At 27.0% G+C, this 21098-nt stretch overlaps 1 protein-coding gene across 1 annotated transcript; it reads left to right on the forward strand.

Annotated features, from left to right (window-relative positions):
- Positions 1-1700: 1700 nt before the first annotated feature.
- LOC122859996 lies at positions 1701-3120 on the forward strand. Its single transcript, XM_044163635.1, has 3 exons — positions 1701-2720; positions 2870-2916; positions 2989-3120. The coding sequence occupies exons 1-2, from the start codon at positions 1842-1844 to the stop codon at positions 2888-2890; spliced, it is 900 nt and encodes a 299-aa protein (XP_044019570.1). The 5' UTR covers positions 1701-1841; the 3' UTR covers positions 2891-2916; positions 2989-3120.
- The last annotated feature ends 17978 nt before the right edge of the window (positions 3121-21098 follow it).

A 21098-nucleotide genomic window follows, 5' to 3' on the forward strand; every position in this document is an offset into this window, starting at 1 on the left:
GGGAATTTTTGAAATGGTCAAAAAGGGGTAGGGGGTGGATTCTAATTATTTTTATTTTTTTTAACTATGATAGAGTTGAGGTTGGGTCGTAATTTTTTTTTTATTAAATTGTCTAGGATCTAAGCTAGTCTAGGAAAAAAAAGTAACGACCCAACCTCAACTCTATCATAGTTAAAAAAAATAAAAACAATTGAAATCCACCCCCTACCCCCTTTTGACCGTTTCAAAAATTCCCATTTTTTTTTCTAAACTGGCTTAGATCCTAGACAATTCAATAAAAAAAAAATAACGGCCCAACCTCAACTCTATCATAGTTAAAAAAATTATTTAGCCAAAAACCCCTGAATTTGTTCTCTTTAAATACGATATAACTTATTCCAGAGGGTTGTTTTGTTATATTTGTGACTTCTTTGGGATATTTTAATACTTAATTAATAATTTCTAATTAATTTTATTAAATTTTATATCATTTTTAATGATTTATTCAAGTTGAGGCCTTGGAACCCGAATCATCCCTGGATCAGAAGATTCGAGATGCTAGCTTAGACGCCAATTTCAGCGCCATATGATCTACGTATTTTAAATTTTATTTTGACATTTTTTATTTGAAAAATAAACAAAAAAAAAATGAATTTACAGAAATAATAAATAAATTTTTATTAAAAGTATCATATTAAAAACGCGAATAAAAAAATAAAAAAAAAATTAATACTCACAGACGTTTATATTCTTTAACTCGACAAGATAGCATATTAATTACCATTTAAAAGAAATAGATTAAAATCGTAGCAGGTGAATTGGCATATGTCAAAAAAATATAAATATTTATATTATATATTCATCAATTTTCTTGTAGCTTTTTTAAAAAAATTTTTTTTTAATTTTTAATATTTACTTGTAAGCACATATTAATCATATATTAAGTTTTTTTAAATTAGATTTTTATTACAAATTAGAAGGAAAATAGTACGTTGACTCGATAGATTTGTCATCGGAGAATTATACTTTATATATATATATATAAATACATTGTAAAAAAAATAAAAAAACACTTCTCTTATTCACAACTGGTACTCGGTCTCTATTACTCGGGTTAACGCACTAGTCAATAATAATTTATTCAAATTGATGATTTTTTTTTCAAATAATCATTTGATAATTATTAACATTTGATGGCTTTTACTGTTTATAGATAAAAAAATATTTATTTACAAATATTTTATGGATTATTAAATATTTGTTTTAAAAAATTTTCAATTTTTATGCATTTTTTTTTCTTTTCACAATATCAAAAAAAATATAATTTTTTGTATTTTGTTATTAATTTAGTATAAAGTAAAATAATTTTTTTTAATTAAAAAAAAATTATATCAAAATTGGAAACGCATTTATTAGAATGAAAAAAAATTTCTAAGATAAAAAAAAAAATAATTGTTGTGATTGAAAATTTAAATACATACTCGTTAATTATATTTTCAACTAATCGGAAAATACTATTGTCATACATCGATTCATATTTTTCCCTTGTGTGTTCGATTTTGCCCCACTTTCCCCTATACTTTTAAATATACACATATACTTCCACACATATACCTTTGAAATTTTCTACAAAGGAAGGGCATGAAAATAGAAGAAAATTTATTGTATAAGAGAACCACTCATGGACACAGCTATTCAGTCTAAAGTGGTCTTCAGCGGTCTTCAGTCAAGAGCCTTAAGCAGTAATCCTCCGCTCTTTGTTGTGTTACTTTTTTTTTTAAAACAATTAAATAAATATTACTGAAATATAAGGAAATATTTGACATTTTTTGTGAAACTGTTTTTTTTATTAATTTGACAACATGAGTAAAGATGAAATAGTGTATGTCTTAGTCCAAGACTATGGTGAAGAAACAGTTACTGTAGTTGATAAAAGGTTGATTATCGGAAACCCATCAATAGAAACATGCAAAGAATTTATAGATAATCAAACCCAACAAGTATTACGTTGGCCGACGAGTGAAAGTGAAAAAGATTTGGCCCAACTTGCTATCAATTACTTAGAAGTTGATCATACAAAATGTTACGTAATATTGTTAGGTGTAGGTACTAAAAAAGAAATGATAAAAAAAGAACATAAATATCTAACGAGCGAAGTTTCAGATAAAAATGAAAGAAAAGAGGTTTGTAAAAAGAATTTTGATGGTGACGATAGTGATAATGAGTGTCTTGACAATGGAAGTAAAGGTAAGAAAAGAAAAGGAGATCATTTAAAAGTGAGTGATATTGCTGGTTTCGAAAATAATGATAATCCACCGAAGAAAAATACAAAAGAAAAATTAAAGAAATCCAAAATGACATTCGATGATGCTGTGAGTGATGATACTATGAGCAACATGGGATTGCAGGAACAGATGGAAAAAATTGCAGTTGCCGTTGAAAAAAATGCCGATTTACTTGAAAAAATCATGCAAAAATTAAACGATCAAGAAGTTGAAAAAAAATCCGTTTTACTTGAAAAAATCATGCAAAAATTAAACGACCTAGAAGTTTCCATTCAACCACTGAGATCGAATAAAAGCTGTAACAAAATTTTTCCTACCACTACGATACCAACAACAACTAAAAACATTCAACAACTGGGATCAACTGAAAGCTGCAGCGAAAGTTTATCTACTACTACGAAAGCAACAACGGTTGACAAGATAATTGAGCCTTCTGTCAAGAGGCGAAAATTTTCGGTAATCATTTTTATGTCATTTATTAATATGTAATGAAGTACATCACAAAAGTTATAAATTTCCATTATCATAGTTTTAATATATATTTTTAATGAATACGTCTATAACGAATATATTATATAATAAAAATCGAATGCTTTTCCCGATAGAGAACCAAAGACAGTAATTGACCCATGCGGTGTGTACGAGTTACAAAGTAAGTTGCTTCGTTTTTATTAACAATTATACGTAAGACCCAGGGCATGACCTTTATTTCTTTTGCTTTCAGCTTTCATGTTCTCTACTTATCCATTCGATAAAAATTTCGTGCTAAAAGAGTTTGAGAAAGGAATACAACAGGCTTGTTCAAATGCAAACAAGAAAAACGCACCGAGTGCTGTGAAAGAGCAAGACCCCAAAAATCCAGACGAGTGAAATTTTAATAACCTTGAAAAAATAAAAAATATTTTGTAAGTTCAAAATATTGAATTTCCTATAAATTTAGAAAAATAAAAAACCATTTTTTAACAATGAAATAAAATAGTGAGTAAAATATTTAAAATATAGTAAATTATTTGAAATTATTTATTATTTTTTTTTTTTTAATATTAATATTTATTTTTTATTTAGTCTTGATAATATTTTTATTTTTTGATATTTACTTGCAAGTAAATTATAAAATAAAATTTACAATTATCGTGTTGGTACAAAACGTGTTTCAAAAGTGAAAAAAAAAAAAAAAAATTCAACAATTTTTTTTGTTATACCAGGGTCATCTAACGAAATGGAAAACATGTTGTAACAAAAATTAAAATGTTTTCCATTGAATTTTTTTTTGTTGTACAGTGTTGCCTATATATTTTAGTTTTATTGCTATCGTCCTTTGGTCATTTGAACCTCAGCATTTATTTTATTTTTTTTTATTTTTTCAATATGCTTGTAAAGTTGAAGCCTTGTATATTTTTTTCGAGGAATAACAAATACTCTTAAAGCCATAAAATTGAAAAGTTGAGTTGCATGCCGAAGTGAAGGCGTGCAAATTGTCTTAAGCCACCGACAAATATTTTCAAACAATGAGCATCGACTGTCTTATCTTTTTTCAAAATGTTTTTTGTACTCTGAGGCTGTAAATATCCTGCTGTTAAAACAACATGTTTTTCCCCCATTAAAAATTAATTCTATTGGCAAATACACTCTACAGTGCTGCAGCTACAAAGATTTTTCTTGACCATTCTCTGCCTTTTTTACCGTTACCTTATGGCTTTGTACTTTTGCCATGTCTGAGGCGAAAATACGTAAGGTAAAAACATTCAAACTAAAATATTAGAAATATAATAATTTATTTTAAACAATTAATTTTTAATTTTTTATTATATTAATTTTTATTATATTATTATTTAGTCTTGAAAATATATTCATTTTGCAATATTTACTTGGAAGTAAATTATAAAATAAAATTTAAAATTTTCAGGTCGGTACAAAACGTGTTTCAAAAGTAAAAAAAAAAAAAAAAATATTTTAAACAATTTTTTTTGTTATACCAGGGTCATCTAACGAAATGGAAAACATGTTGTAACAAAAATTAAGATGTTTTCCATTGAATTTTTTTTGTTGTACAGTGTTGCCTATATATTTTAGTTTTATTGCTATCGTCCTTTGGTCATTTGAACCTCAGCATTTATTTTATTTTTTTTTATTTTTTCAATATGCTTGCTTTTGACTGTAAAGTTGAAGCCTTGTATATTTTTTTCGAGGAAAACAAATACTTTTAAAGCCATAAAATTGAAAAGTTGAGTTGCATGTCAAAGTGAAGGCGTGCAAATTGTCTTGAATTTGGGAAAAATATTTTCAAACAATGAGCATCAACTTTCTTATTTTTTGTTAAATATGATTTTCGTACTCTGGGGTTGTAAATATCATGCTGTTAAGACAATTTATTTTTCCCCCATTAAAAATTAATTCTGTTGGCAAATATATATCTGTATTTTCGTGAATTATTCATTGCATAAATTGATTATGAAAATTTTTATATGATTAAAAAGATAAATAAGAAAGATCAAAAAAATTCTATGATTTTTATGATTTTATTTTTAAAACACTTGTTGTATTTTTATAGGTAAATGTAATAATTATTAATTTTAAATGGGTCAAGTTGTAAGGATTAGAATATATAAATTATAACAATAATTTAATCAACAGAAGTAATTTTTTTTTGGTTATTGTCTTTAGTCTTAAAGGGAGTTCAGGCAAATATTTTATACAAGGAGGATGCGTCCGGGGCACCTGCATCACAGATAAAAATTTATATAAAATTCTACGTAGCACCCTACATTTTTTTTTTAGTCGGACGATCCTGTTTTTTCTCAATACATGCACAGTCGTCTATACAGATACATTTTGGACAGCGGGAGGGGTAAAAAGTAGTCCTTGTGCTGTAAGACAACTTTAGTCCACTCTAGTCTCCGGCGTGCATGGATCTTTCAGTCTCGAATAGTCACGAGCTTAAAGTCGTGAAAGTTTGTTAATAATTTTCAAAAACGAAATTTTTAATTTAAAAAAAAAAAAAATATTTTTATTTTTGTGCATTACGTATAAAATGTTAATCAATTTCAGTATCTTGGTCAATTTTGTGAAATTTATATTTTTTTTTTGTACAAACAAAAAACTAACGATCTAAATGCAATAACTAGCCACGCACTCGGTCTCAAAAAAGTTGATTGTGTATTTTCTCTGAAAATGATTTTTCTGGCATCAATTAAAAAAAAAAAAAAAAATTATGTCTTTGAAAATTTTGTTTTTTATTTTTCATATATTAAAACGTGATAATTAAAAAAAAAAGTATACAAGAAAATGTCGGTATATTTTTATTCTCTATACGATAATATTGTTTTCTTATAATCAGCAATCAAAATTTCTATTGATATTTCACAAGAAAGGCAAGGGTTTTTTTTTTTTTAGACTTTGAGCGTGTGGCCAATTATTGCATTTCGACTTTTAATTATTTAATAGTTATATTATTATTTCCATAATTCATTTATGCTAGTGAAATAAATTTGAAAAAAAAATAATATTTTTTTTTAAAAAAAAACAACTCAATGATGAATAAATTGTACAGTATGCTTTCCAACACAACCAATCCCATTATCCAATTTTTATATTATATCCTATATTTTATATGATTTTATATGTCTATCAATTTTAGTTTTCAGTTTTCATAATGACGCATATTTCTTTTATTTTTTCTAATGCGTTTGAAATTGGAATTAAACTAATTTTTTTTTCTCTCTTTCTCGCTCTCTCTTTTTTTTCTGTGCATGAATTTTTAATCTTTTTTTTTTTTTTTTCATTTTAAAATTAATATTATTGAAAAGGAGAGGGCCAAAAATTTTTTCCTTTTTTTCCTACCAAGATTTATCAATGGCGCCATCTCTGCGATCATACTGCTACTAGCGCAAGTTACAGCTCTCAAATTCTATACGAATTCTATACACGATTGAGCCAAATCGCTATTCACTTTGAATAAAATATGTATACATAGCCACTGATAAAAAAGCTATAAGTTTTCTAATAAAATACGATAGCCTATTTTCATACGTGGTACAGCAGGGAAAAAAATATTAATTTTATGAACTTTATGATCATTTACGTAAGCTCCTGTTGAAATGTTGCACCCGATTCTCAATGTATTCATTTTTAAAATAGTAATGGTGATTTTGATTTCTTAACCTTAAAATGTGCTATGCAACTCGTAATTGTTACTATATACAAAATGGTAGAAGTTATTAGGTCTGTAGTTAGTTTCACTATGCTAGCATGAAAGAAGAAGGGAATAAAAGAGAATAAATATATATAGACATTTTCGATTCTTCTACTGTTTTATACCTGAATGGCAATTTGGGTAAACGATCGGAGTTCAAATCCAGAAACCTGGGTTCGAATTCCGAGTTAGGTCAAGAAATAGCCAAGTTACGAAACATGTATAAGCATAATAATAATTATTATAAATAATTTAAAGTTATTTTTTAAATAAACAAATAATTCTGTTTTTTTTTATCGAAAATACAAATAGAATATAATGAAATGTACTATTGAACATCGTAAATCTTACCATGCAACATAGTAGATTTAACGAACGCTAGACTTGACTATGCAACATAGTACTTCTTAACAAGATACATCGTATCTTCTCCAATTGGAACATTGTAAACTATACTAGGATAAAAAATTTTACTATGTGCATAGTACATGTTATTATTTTTTTGAAAACGTCCCCGAGTACCAGAAAAAATAGTAAAAATAATTCTTTTTTTATAGTAAAACTAATTATTTTTTGATGTGTAAACATCTTTAGGCGCGGGTTGGGTATGGAGTAAAAAGAAAAAAATTGAGTTTAGACGTCAGATCCGGTAACGGATCTGGGCAGGACTCCATTCTCTGTCAGTCTACATTGCGCAATGCAGCGCCATCGGTCGGTAACCGTTACCATCAGGCGTTCTGTAGTATAGATGAATTTAAATGCGAGTATTTATATATTTATTTATTTATTGATATATATATTTCGTTGTTTATATTAATATACAAGTATTTTATTTGTTTATTGGTTATGCCCCATTTGTTAGGCGAAGTAAAGTTCATATTGTACATATATATGTATACATGCATATGCAAGTATTTTACATTTACATTAATTTACAAGATTAATATTGTAAGATTAGTATATTAATATACTATTGTTTATATAAAATAATATTTCCTAAACTTGAAACAAAATATTGAATTATTATGCAATAATGACTAATTTCATGTTTTAAAAAAACAGAAATAGACATTGATGTGTTAGTTTGAAAAAGAAAATTATTATTGTAATTGTATAATAATTTTACAATATAATTTATTTGTACTTTTTTAATCGGAGTAAAGAAAAAATTGTATACTTGATATATATATATATATATATTTATAATTATTAAGTTTATTATAGTGAATTAAAAAAAGGTACTTTTTAGTTTAAATATAATTTTTCATTTAAACTAAAAAGTACCTTTTGAAGTGAAACTTCTTTAGAATGGGTAGTTAAAAAAAAAAACAAAAGATGGGTGCAACGAAAGTAACGCAATGAAGGTAGTCACTTATAATTAATTTTATTATTTTATTATTTCCTTAACTACGATAGATTGAATTATCTGATTGAACATCAGACAAATATACAGGTAAGCAATACTTCTCTTTTAATGTCAATTATTTCAATTGAAACATTATAGATTCAATTAAAAATAATTATTCATCACAATTAATGAGAGATAAATTGAAACCATCAAAAAAAAATTAATCAATAAGTTAAATATAATGAGAAAACAATGTCCACAAACACAAGAATATACTGGACCATTTCCATCACCAATATCATTAGCAATACCAAAAAAACTAAATGCTTTACATCAAAAATATTGTGCAGCATTAGAAAAATACATTAGCTGGTTATTGACTATCAGATCCATATTGATCGCCAAGATTACGTGAATTGATTGAAAAACTTATGGGTTCATTTCGTGAACTAAGTTTACAATTTCTTGAGCTACAAAAAGTTATATTAACAATACCTAGTAGTATTCCAATATCAGTTGAAAAAAAATACGTAAATTATTAACACTTTATGAAAGAAAGTGTTCACAAAATAAAAATGAGCTAATATTACGTAGTATTAGACGTGTTACATTCACTGCATTACAAAAACGTCAATTTCGAAAATACTTTACATTTCGTCGAAAAAATGGTTTTATTGAGGATAAAATATATCGTCATTTAGAACCAGGCTGTGCATTTTAACCTAAATTAAATCGTATGAAAGGATATGATCTTGAAGCATTACCAACGTCTTGATGTATCTGAAAATGATATATGTATAGGGAAAATATCGACACTTTCATCCTGATAAAAATCTTGATGATCCTCAAGTGACTGAGAGGACACAATATTCTTTAAATATTTATCAAAGTTTATAGCAATATTTCTCAAATGGTAATTTTTTTTTTTTTAATAACAACAAATTAATAACAATTAATAACAAATTTTATAATATAAATGTTATATTGATTTTCGATATCAGTTGAAGAACAAAAACAGCAACAACAGCAGCAGCAATAACAATAACAACAACAACAACAATGACGACGACAATATCATGATTTATATGACCCATTATAGATGTTTGCGCCAGGATGTCGACTGTATAAAGGGATGAAATAAATGTGACAGGATAAATTGTGGTTAAATAACAGTGTTTATTTAATAGGAAAAAATATATACAAAAGGGTGATATTACTCAATAAATATACTCTGCAAAAGGTTGTATACCTTTTGCCCAACGTGAAAAACAACTCAAAAGTATTATACTCGGTGTGTATCACTGGGTAGAAATGGATGAAAAAATATGGTGTGTATTGTAGAATAACCAAAACGCAAGTGACTCCAGACCGCTGCTTGGAGGCTTGCTTGATGTTGAACTCGAAGTTGGCCGGAGATCCTCGATGATGAACGAGAGACTCGAATAGTTACGGCAACGTACGGTGTAAGCCGAGCGTTGTTGTGACGACATGAGAGTTTCTCTAGTGTGCGCTGATTGGCCAGTGAATAACAGAGATGCGCAGTGGTTACTGGTCATTTCTGTGACGACACACATTAGAGGAGCTCGCGTGAGCAATAGACGATGATTCCGATGTTAACATAACTTATGATACTTTTCATCAACAACGACAAGAACAATAACAACAGCAAAACCATGATTTGTATGATTCTTTCGAGTCTGATGTCGAAATTATTTATTATTCATTTCATTATCATAAACAACAACAATAAAAACGATGACAATTTAATATTAGAATTAATTCAAATTATTAGTTTTTTATGGTTATTCTCCATTTAATATTATATTTCCAAGTTATGTTAATGAAAAAACAGGTTGTGTTCAATTGAAAAAAAAAAAAATGGTCTATTACTATAATCATGTTTTGTTAATATAAATATTTACAAAAGAATATTATGCTGTTTCATTTATAATGTATTAATTAAACTTTTTTCCAGATATTTTTCAAAATGTTTTTACGTCAATAGTTTAATTGAAGTTAATCAAAAAATTCTAATTTTTTTTAGTCGATTGTTTTTTTATTTACCCTGGTTACGATGCAAAAATCGAAATAGTTTTCCAGATATTTTTCGAGATTCATAATTAATGAAGAATAAATAAACGAATTAGTTAACTCGAAAGGAAATCAAAAAAGATTGCTAGTTTAAAATATAATAATGCAACGAGGAATTCTTCAATCACTCTTTGTTGAAATTACTAAAGAAGTTTCACTTTCCTGTGCGTACAATAACACACACACACATTTTTTTTTTTTAATAAGTATAATATATTACGTATAAAAAAACACAGTGATATTTAAAGTTTCAATATCGATATTATGAGGATCTAACTATGTATTATATTTCATCTGTCGATATTTATTAATTTCCAATTATTCAAGTTCGTTTAACATACTAAATGTGAAATAGTGTTTGTAGAATATAATTTGGGAACTGAACTATCGAGGTGCTGTAATGTATAGGTACACGGCGTATAAAAGTGACGACGTATTAATATAAAAAAAAATCGAAAAATATTAATGAAACAAATACAAATCTATTAAATCGACACTTTCAGAGGATATTATCATATTCCAGACAACATGTTTTTTTATTCAGTTTTTATAAAAAATTAGAGAAAAATACGGAAAAAATTCCTACACATGCGCAAAGTCGTTAAAAATTGAGTTGAAGTATGTAAAGAAACGGTTATTTATCGGTTATACATCGTATAGTTATTAAAATAACGATTAATTATAAAATTTATTAATATCGATCAATAAAGCTCGTCAAGGAGAAAAAGATGTTTCGATAAAAATTTAGATAATAATTTATAAATTTCAATATATATATTTCTTTTGCAAATATAATAATGGCAGTCGATAAAACTCGTTGACTAAAAAAGAAAGTCACAATAAAAATTTCGATATATTAATTTTTTTTTTTTTTTTTAAACCGCTAGATTTTTAACTGAGCCACTAGATTTTTTACTTAGCCGCTAGACTTTTTACTTAGTCTCCGTTATAGCCAAATATATTTTTATCAGCTTAATTTTCCCCTCAGCTACATCTTTTCCTTAGCTAGATTTTTTACTTAGCCACTTAATCTTTTTTTTAGTCCCAATTATAACTAAACACACAATATTCACATAATTTTACCAGCTTAATTATACCCTTAGCTACATCTTTTCCTTAGCTAAATTTTCCCTTAGCTATATTTTTTACTTAGTCTCAATTACAGCCAAACAAACAATACCTACATATTTTTACCAGCCGTTCGGAATATATTAAAAAATTTTATTTGAACTTTTTTTTCTACTTCATGTACAATCAATCGTTATTATAAAATTAGGAACAAAAAATCGATATATCGAAATCCTAGAATCATTGATTATTGAAAATTACTGAACAACAATAATTGTATGAAAATGGAAAAAAATGAAATAAAAACAAACAATATTTTTATAAATGAATGAAAAAAATTTGTTTAAATGTGTACTTATTATTATTGTATTCAATTACAACAACACGCCGAAGATGTTTACACATAATAAACCCGCGAGTCTAGATGACTCACAAAATTTTTTTTTACAGTGTAGGCTTGTCGTAAGGCAATGTAGTGAGTGTGAGTCCACCTTCAGAAAAAATAATCCATATAGAGTCAATTATACCTACTGGGATATCTTTGGCTTTATCAATTGATGATTATAATTTTCCACAGCATCTAGACAAGATTAAAATATATTACTGTTAGTATGCACTCATGAAAGAATGGTAGTTAAGGAAAGGATGTGGCCGCATGTTAATTTATAAGAAATTAATTTAGCCAAATAAATTAACACGTAGGCAAAACCTTTTCCTAAGCTTATATTTTCCCTATAGCTTTTTATTAATTTAATAAAATAAAAAGCTATAGAAAAAAAAGTAGCTAAAGAAAGGATAAGGTTACAAGTTAATTTATAAAGAATTGTTTTCGCTAAATAAATTAACACGTAGGCAACATCTTTTTTTTAGCTGTTTTTTCCATAGTCTTTTAATTATTTTAATAGACAAAATGCTATGGGAAAAATAGTAGCTAAGGAAAGGATGTAGCCACATGTTAATTTTTCTAAGCATAATAAATTAACAAATTAATAATTAAAAAATAAAAGTAAAAAATTAAATTTTATTCTGATAATTTATTTTTTTATTTTAGTCATGATTATTTTTTTCCAAAACACCGGGTGACAGCAGAAAGACACTACAAACGAGGGACGTCGTCTCTCTTTTGTTCCGACTTTCTTACTTGTAACCCGCTGCTCCGGAAAAGAATAATCATAACTAAAATACTATTATAATATCATATCCAGTCCAATTTAAAGTTATATGTTTTTCGATGATTTTCGAATACTTTTTAATCTAGGTATTGTCAACTCTTTCAGTTTCCGTAACGTTCTTGTTCTTTACTCTATTTCTAGGTTCTATAAATTAATTATTAACGGTCAGACAAAATTCTTTTATTAATTCTGAAAAACCTTCAAGGAGCGAAATAACCTACAAAAATTGTTGAACAGAACCACAAAAAAGTAGCAAGATGTAAGTCCAATAAAATATGATGTGGACATTATCAAAATTTGTTTTACCAACTCCCAATTTTTGTGGTTCCTTGGACACAAAAATTACGGTTCTGTACAACAAAATCTATATTGGGCACGTAATAAAATCTATATAACTTCTTATAAAAATTCTGATAAAACAAACAAAATTTTTTTGAATAAAAATTGTTGTACAGTACTAATAAAACTTAGTTGATTTCAAATACAAATTCTTGTGAATCAAACATAATTACTTGTTTTTTTAATAAAATTTATCGTACAGTAACAATTAAATCTATTTAACTTTCAATGAAAATTTTTACGAAATAAACGAAATTTGTTTTATACCTATGTAATGTCCTGCGGTAAGCGCCGAACTTTTTTTATTTTGAGATAAATTGTATTTTATAAAATTATGTATTCAGGGTCCAATTAGATACCCCTAGCTCCATCTTATGAATTATAAGAGTAACTTAGTTCAATAATTAATGCACACACATTAATATCAAATTGATAGATTTAAATACGCAGGATTTATTGTCCTTTAATAACAATTAACGCGCATACATCAATAACAAATCAATGGTTTCAAATATTGGGAAATTATTTTAAATTTCTAGTAATTAGCACGCAGTCACTAATACTGAAAGACTTGGAATTTATTTAATTTCTTTACAGTAAAAATAAAAGCCATTAATTCAAACATCCAAATTTTTTTTACGTTGTCAAGTACGCATACATTAATGACAAATTATTTGGTTTAAATATTTAAGATTTAATTCCCTTATACAACGAATTTAACCATATATGGATAATAGCCAATCAAAATTAATCTTAAGAATTCATCCCCCCTTTTCAATAATTACTATACACACATTAACAATAAGTTAATTAATAAAAAAAAAAAAAAACAATTTATTCAACTTAAATATTTGAGGGATTAAAATTCCTTTGCGACAATAATTGTTATAAATAAATAATAATTTAATTTATTTAAATATTTGGGAATTAAAAGTCCTTTGTCAACAATAATTAGTACAAATTAATAATAATTTAATTAATTAAATATTTAGGGTAACGAAATAGACACAGGTAAAATTTAACCTTTTGAAATTTTAAATTATTTACAAAAAAAAAAACTTTTGTTTTTATTGGGATTCGAACCCACGTCTGAGTTGAAATTATTTCCTTTGCATTTAATAAGATACTTAAATCATCTATTGATACAAAATTAACATTGTTCTTACAAATTTTGAATTTAAATTTGATTAATTAAAATTTAACCTTTTGAAATTTTAAATTATTTAAAAAAAAAAAAAAAAAAAAAAAAAACTTTTGTTTTTATTGGGATTCGAACCCACGTCTGAGTTGAAATTATTTCCTTTGCATTTAATAAGATACTTAAATCATCTATTGATACAAAATTAATATTGTCCTTACAAATTTTAAATTTAAATTTGATTAATTAAAATTTAACCTTTTGAAATTTTGAATTATTTACAAAAAAAAAAAACTTTTGTTTTTAATGGGTTTCAAACCCACGTCTGAGTTGAAATTATTTCCTTTGCATTTAATAAGATCATCTATTGATACAAAATTAATATTGTTCTTACAAATTTTAAATTTAAATTTGATTAATTAAAATTTAACCTTTTGAAATTTTAAATTATTTACAAAAAAAAAAAAAAAACTTTTGTTTTTATTGGGATTCGAACCCACGTCTGAGTTGAAATTATTTCCTTTGCATTCAATAAGATACTTGAATCATCTATTGATACAAAATTAATATTGTCCTTACAAATTTTAAATTTAAATTTGATTAGTTAAAATTTAACCTTTTGAAATTTTAAATTATTTACAAAAAAAAAAACTTTTGTTTTTATTGGGATTCGAACCCACGTCTGAGTTGAAATTATTCCCTTTGCATTTGATAAGATCATCTATTGATACAAAATTAATATTGTTCTTACAAATTTTAAATTTAAATTTGATTAATTAAAATTTAACCTTTTGAAATTTTAAATTATTTACAAAAAAAAAAAAAACTTTTGTTTTTATTGGGATTCGAACCCACGTCTGAGTTGAAATTATTTCCTTTGCATTTAATAAGATCATCTATTGATACAAAATTAATATTGTTCTTACAAATTTTAAATTTAAATTTGATTAATTAAAATTTAACCTTTCAAAATTTTAAATTGTTTACAAAAAAAAAAAAAAAAAACTTTTGTTTTCATTGGGATTCGAACCCACGTCTGAGTCAAAATTATTTCCTTTGTATTTAATAAGATATTCAAATCGTCTATGGATACAGAATTAATATCATTCTTACAAATGTTTATTTTAAATTTAATTAATTAAAATTAAACCTTTTTGAATTTTTATTTATTTACAAAAAAAAAAATTTTTTTTTTGATTCTACTGAGATTCGAACTTACGCCTCAGTTGAAATTATTTCCTTTACAGTTAATAAGATATTCAAATCATCTATTGTTACAGAATGAATATTATTTCTTATAAATTTTAAATACAAACTTTAACCTTTTTAACTTTTTACCTATTTACAAAAGAATTTTTTTTCTTATTTTTGGATTTGAACATCCACATGAGGTTAATAATGTGAATTTGCCTCCTTTTGTATAAAAATTAATAAATTACCTATATCTTTCATGGACATAACATCAGTATTATTATTATAAACTATTGAAAATCAATTGTTCCAAATTTTGAATTCACTTACAAAGGAAAATAGATAAAGTTTTCCCTACTTGAATTTGAACGCTGGCATGCGTATAATAGTTTCAATATATCTACTTTTTATATAAAAAATTAATAAACTACTCATATCAGGCATTGATATAACATGAGTATTATTTTTATAAATCATTAAATTAAAATTTAACCTTTTCAAATGTTCTTTAAATGCATTTACAAAATTTTTTCTTTTCCCATACTTGATTTGAACGCTCGCACGCGTATAATAATTGAAATTGTTCCCTTTTTTATAAAATTTAATGAACTTCTCATTTTATTCATTGATATAAAATTAGTATTATTCCTATAAATTATTAAAGTGAAAGTTAACCTTTTCAAAAGTTTTCTAAATTTATTCACAAAAAAAAAAAGAAGTTTTCTTTTCCCATACTTTGATTTGATCGCAGGTACGCGTACAATAATTTGAATTTGTTTCCATTTCAATAAAATTTGACAGACTATTTTATATTAGTCTTTGATATAATATTAACATTATTTTGAATAAATTATTGAGTAAAATTTGTAATTTTTTTTTTTTTTACCAAAATTTTTTTTTCCCATACTTAGATTTGAGTCCACAAATGCATAAAATCAAATCGAACAAATTTATAATGTAACAATTAATTAAAATATGTATAAACAAAAAAGTTTTATTTAAAAAAATTAATTAAAAAAAAAAACTAAATTAAAAGAAGAAGCTCCTTGAGTAATTTAAATAAGAAATTTTGTTCTTTAAACTTATTTATATATATTTGGATTTAAACGTGCGACCGCACGAAAGGAAAATTAATTTAAACCGATAAATTGTAAAACGTGGAGATTCTTAACTTTCATTCTATAGTTGTGTTTTAAATATTGAAACATGACTGAAACTATTGTTTCACAAACGGCTTATATAGCTGATTTAGCCCATAAACTGTCAATTATTAATCAGGTAACTAGCCATATAAAAATATATACCGGAAACAATCATGAGTTTGATAGATTTCGGGGAGATTGCGAAGATGCACGTACTGCTATACCGGAAAGTTTGGAATCAGATTTAACGAAAGCTATTATGCGGAATAAAGTCGCTTGGAACGTCAAATCCCAATTTTTGCGTAGAAATTTCGACAAACTAGATGAACTCATCTTAGCTATTCAAAAGTTAAGCAAAATAACGAAAACAGAAGCTACCCTATTTGAAGAGCTACGTAATATGTGTCAGGGAAAGAACGAACCTGCTCAAAAGTTTATTAGAAGAATTGACTATAAAATCTCAGAAATAATTGACTCACATACTAGGCGAGAAGACAAGAATTTTAAACTTGAATGGTTTGTAAATGACGATATCAAGAGGATAACGTTAAAAGAAGGTTTAGCAGGTAGAATATCGGACTTTATCGATTGGAAACAAGACCTCGAATATATTAAGCGAGCAGTATTACTTAGGGAAGACGAACTCATGAGACGCGAGGTAACCCAAAAGTTTAACAATGATAATACCGAAAATGTTGATAGTAACAGAATTGTCCCAAAAAAAGAAGAAAAATTAAAACTCTTTTCACAAATTAAATCTCAATTCCGCCAATATACAGGGCATATAACAAAAAATTGTAATAAAAAACTTGAAGACAATTGGAGGTGGAAACAAAGGGATGAGTCCAACGAGTTTTGTCAAAACAAGTTTCATGAATCGGAAACCATTAATAAACAAATAAGTAAGAAAACCCTTGACGAAAGCGAAGAATTAAGTACGCTCACGAGGGCAAAAAGAGAAACAAGGTTTCATAAATTACTCAAAAATAACAAAACTTTAAATCATAGTATGTTTCAGGATAAATATTCCTCCATTACTTATGGACTAAATAAAGGTCATAAGGACGCTGATTATCCAAAACCTAACATCACTCCTACTTATGTGAATTTTTATAGACCAAATAAGGGTCACAAGGAGGCTGATTATTCGAAATCAGTTATCACTCCTACTTACCCAAATTATTATGGACCAAATAAGGGTCACAAGGATGTTGATTATTCAAGATCGGACCTTACTTCTAATTATTCAATTTTGAATAAAACGGAAAATGGCCACGACGATTTAGATGATCTGAAATCAGACATCATTAGTAATTATTTAAAATTTGATGTTCCACAAAACAGTCACACAAAATTTGACTATTTTAAACTGGACACCACAAATAATTATGCAAATTCGTATAAAAGTAGAAGTAATTTTATAAGAGTATAAACGTGTCGCTTGGCGTAAGGCTTTGCCTCCTTCAAGCTCACGCTTACTGTGGGGGGGAAGGTTTGCGATGATGGTCGATCTCAAAATTTATACTTCTTCTTACACTAGCCATCCAGTAGATAAAAGGTTATGATATTAATAATATTTTCTAATTTTTCAAGCGCTAATTATCCAGCATAAAGAAGCAGTAGTAAATCATGGAAAATTCCCAAGAACTGTAAGAATTCGAATGAGAATAACATTCTTAATAATCGTAAAGATACATATTAATAATTTGTAATATTTTAAATTGTTATAGAACAAATCCAGTTGAAAATAAGTTAAATTATATGATAAATTAAGAACGTGTACACGAAGGAATACAGCTGCAGTTAATAATAATCATAAATTTTTTTCTTTTATTATAGGGAAGGGACGTCCCAATAATCGAGCTCAATAATTACGAATGGAAATAAAACTATCATTGCATGAATAATCTATGAAATTAATAACATTTTCTTTTTCTCTCTCTCTTTTTCCAAAAAGAAAAAAGGTGGGCAAACTTACGCTTACTGTGGGGGTGAAAGATGAAGGGATAAAGTGTCTGACGAGACAACGGAGTCCTGGCTATCTTTAGAAAATATTTAAACAAGATGAAGGGATAAGACGTCTGACGAGACGACGAAATCCTGGCTATCTTGAGAGAATATTATGAAAAAAAAAAAAAAAAAAAAAAAAAACACGATGGCTGTTTACTATTAGAAATAATCTTTCTGATAAATTTTTTTTGTGGTCTCTCGAATAGTTGCTGCCTTCTTAGGAATGCAGTAACAACAAATATGAACGGTAATCAGGTTTGATAAACTCCCTGATCCTCGGGAAAAATTTTTTTTATATAAATAAATAAATAAGAAGTAGGTAAATAATAATGAAAATAGCCAAGAAAAAAATTGAACAATTAAAAAGAATAGTAGAATTACAAAGAAACTAAAACTTATTATTCGGAAATAATCGGACAGATAGGCAAAATATTAATATAAATTGATAACCGAATTAGAAACAAATAATACCAAATTGAAGAAATAAATAATCCCTGAATTATTTATCCCTTCAAGTGGGATAATATTACACAATAAAAAGCTTAAGCAAGTAGAAATAAGTATCGAGAAATCGTAATTCTAAAGACAAGAAATAGTCGATAAGTAGGACAATGGAATTCTTATATATGTTCAATGATAATCATCAGCATTAGCCTACAATTCATCAACCAACAAGAACGAGGTAACAACAAGATGACGTCAACAAAATACGTCAAGTGCTACCTTGTAACACAGGTACAATCGGTCGCAGACAACGATTTAACATATGCAGAGGGGAAGAATTTTCGAGTGAAAAAAAGATATCGTTAGGAAAAAAATACGATGTCATCCACAACCTAACTTGGTAGGCAAATAATCACGACAAGGTGGACATGCATTGTGTAAGCTATAAAAAGGTGGTGGCAAAATCTCACTGGGCAAATTTATGTATAAATTTGTGTATGAAAATAATGATTGGAGATTGGAATATAAGCCAAATCAAACATTAACTGTAGACTCTGTGGTGCTGATCATACTGCTAAATATGAACAACAGCTGCTAAATATAAAGCAAACCACAAATCAACCTAACAAAAAAAAAGTTACAAAAAGGTTATTACCCAGAGAGTAGGCCAACAACGTAGCAAATGCCTATCAATCCAATTTTGCTGGAACAGTTCAACTTGTAATCGTAAAATAGCCATCCAACAAGTCAAGGGCAAGAAAAAGTGGATCAACTCGTTACTATTCAACTGCCAAAGAATCACCAAGAAGAGCAATTCTAATCAATGTAAAATCTGCCCCATGGAATTCGTGACCTCTAACGAATTAATATAAAAAAAAAAAAAAAGAAAATAACTTCAAGAACGTCAAGAACTTCAAGATCTTCCAGAACTTCGAGAACTTCTAGATTCAACTATAGATACTAAGAAAAAATGTAACCTAGAATTAAGGTAAAATAGGGATGTAAATAATTACGGAATTGGGCGATAAGCCTTCCGTTTACGTACACTACGTTCCCTGAACGAAAGGTTTTACTGTGGGGGCGGTAAGCGCCGAACTTTTTTTATTTTGAGATGAATTGTATTTTATAAAATTATGTATTCAGGGTCCAATTAGATACCCCTAGCTCCATCTTATGAATTATAAGAGTAACATTTAAGGGAGCAAACGCATCCCCGAATACCCCCGACCTACCCTACGGTCAGCTTGTGCCATTGACCTAGGATATCGATCAGTTCACTGGGATCTCTGATCCTGTGACTACCAGCTCTAACTGCTTTAACTGCTCTAATAAGTGTTTTACAAAGTTTTAAAATAATTTTAAGAGTCACCAGCCGAAAACTGTAAGTTACATTTATCCAATATTTCATTGATTTATTTTGCTTAAATATTTTTAAGTATCTTTACGTAATATTTGGTTACGCAAATTATTAATTTAAACTCATTAAAATCATACTGGATATAACTGGTAATAAATTTAGACCGCATGGTCTAAGTTGTCTTGTTCTTTTAAATTAAATTCAAGTGCATACTTTTTGTGTTAAATTATTTAATCAAATAAATATTGAATAAAGTAAATTATAGTTGGCCGATTTAAGCAAGAATTCGCTTGTTAAAAATATTTAATTATTTTAAATATAACAATCAACGACCTCGTGGTCATGAATTTGGTCTTAACTACGACCTGTAAAGTATAGTAAAGCGTTTTATGTAATTATTAAACCAGACAAATGTAAAAGTGAACTTCGTTATAATTTTTATTGTAAATTTAGTGTTACACAAGTGCGTCAATTATCTCAAGGTCCACATCGGTCCAAATCTAAATATGTTATACTCGACATCGATACTATTGGTAAACTTGCGGTATTTTCATAATAAATTTACCATTTTATTTAACATTATATGTTTTGTGTTTGACTCAAGTTCTTATAAATTATTTGTGTTTAATTTGTGTACTACTCTCGCGTACTTTTCAGGTTCCTTTTTACCTCTCCCTACATTACGTAATTATTATCCCCTTCCTTTCTAATGTTCCTTCACTGGGCAGGATAAACAGGGTTAATTAAAATACATGTCTAGTTGGATTATTTTACAGGGCAATATTGATTGTCTAATAGATGATCCGGCTACGATATTTCACCTAAATAAAAATTAATAAACTCTTTTAATAAAAGAAAAGATTAATAATAATTAATTAACAAATAATACAATCTATGTGGCAAATCTTTTTCTTTATTTTTTTTATAAATCAAGTTTTACATTTTTTAGTTTTTAGCATAATACATTTGTTGTTATTTTTATTTCAACATACTTATTTTCGAATTACGTTCTACCACCAGTTTTTCATTATGAATCTATGCACTCTGAAAGCATGCACATTGTAGCTAATATTACAACCATATAATTGACAAAACAAAAAAAAATTTGTGTGTGTTAGCAGAACGCGCGAGGGAAGTGAAACTTCTTTCGCAGTTCGTCAAGATATTCGTAACGACTTTAATAATATTGACAATCAATCAATAAATGATGATATTATTGATGATATTAATAATAATGATAATGTTTGTAGTGTAGGGGTCTTTGATTTTCGGCGATTTTTTAAGTACTCGAGTACTGGATCGATTCATATCGAGTACAAGTATCCGATTCTTTTCAGAGCCG

This window comes from Aphidius gifuensis, unplaced genomic scaffold (assembly GCF_014905175.1).
Source record: "Aphidius gifuensis isolate YNYX2018 unplaced genomic scaffold, ASM1490517v1 Contig10, whole genome shotgun sequence".
In the NCBI taxonomy this organism is placed as follows: Eukaryota; Metazoa; Arthropoda; class Insecta; order Hymenoptera; family Braconidae; genus Aphidius; species Aphidius gifuensis.

Bases quoted from the DNA above. Each gene is read 5' to 3' on its own strand.
- LOC122859996 (XM_044163635.1), top strand. From the start codon at position 1,842: ATGAGTAAAGATGAAATAGTGTATGTCTTAGTCCAAGACTATGGTGAA. The intron at 2,721-2,869 runs GTAATCATTTTT...TTTTCCCGATAG, and splicing joins TCAAGAGGCGAAAATTTTCG to AGAACCAAAGACAGTAATTG.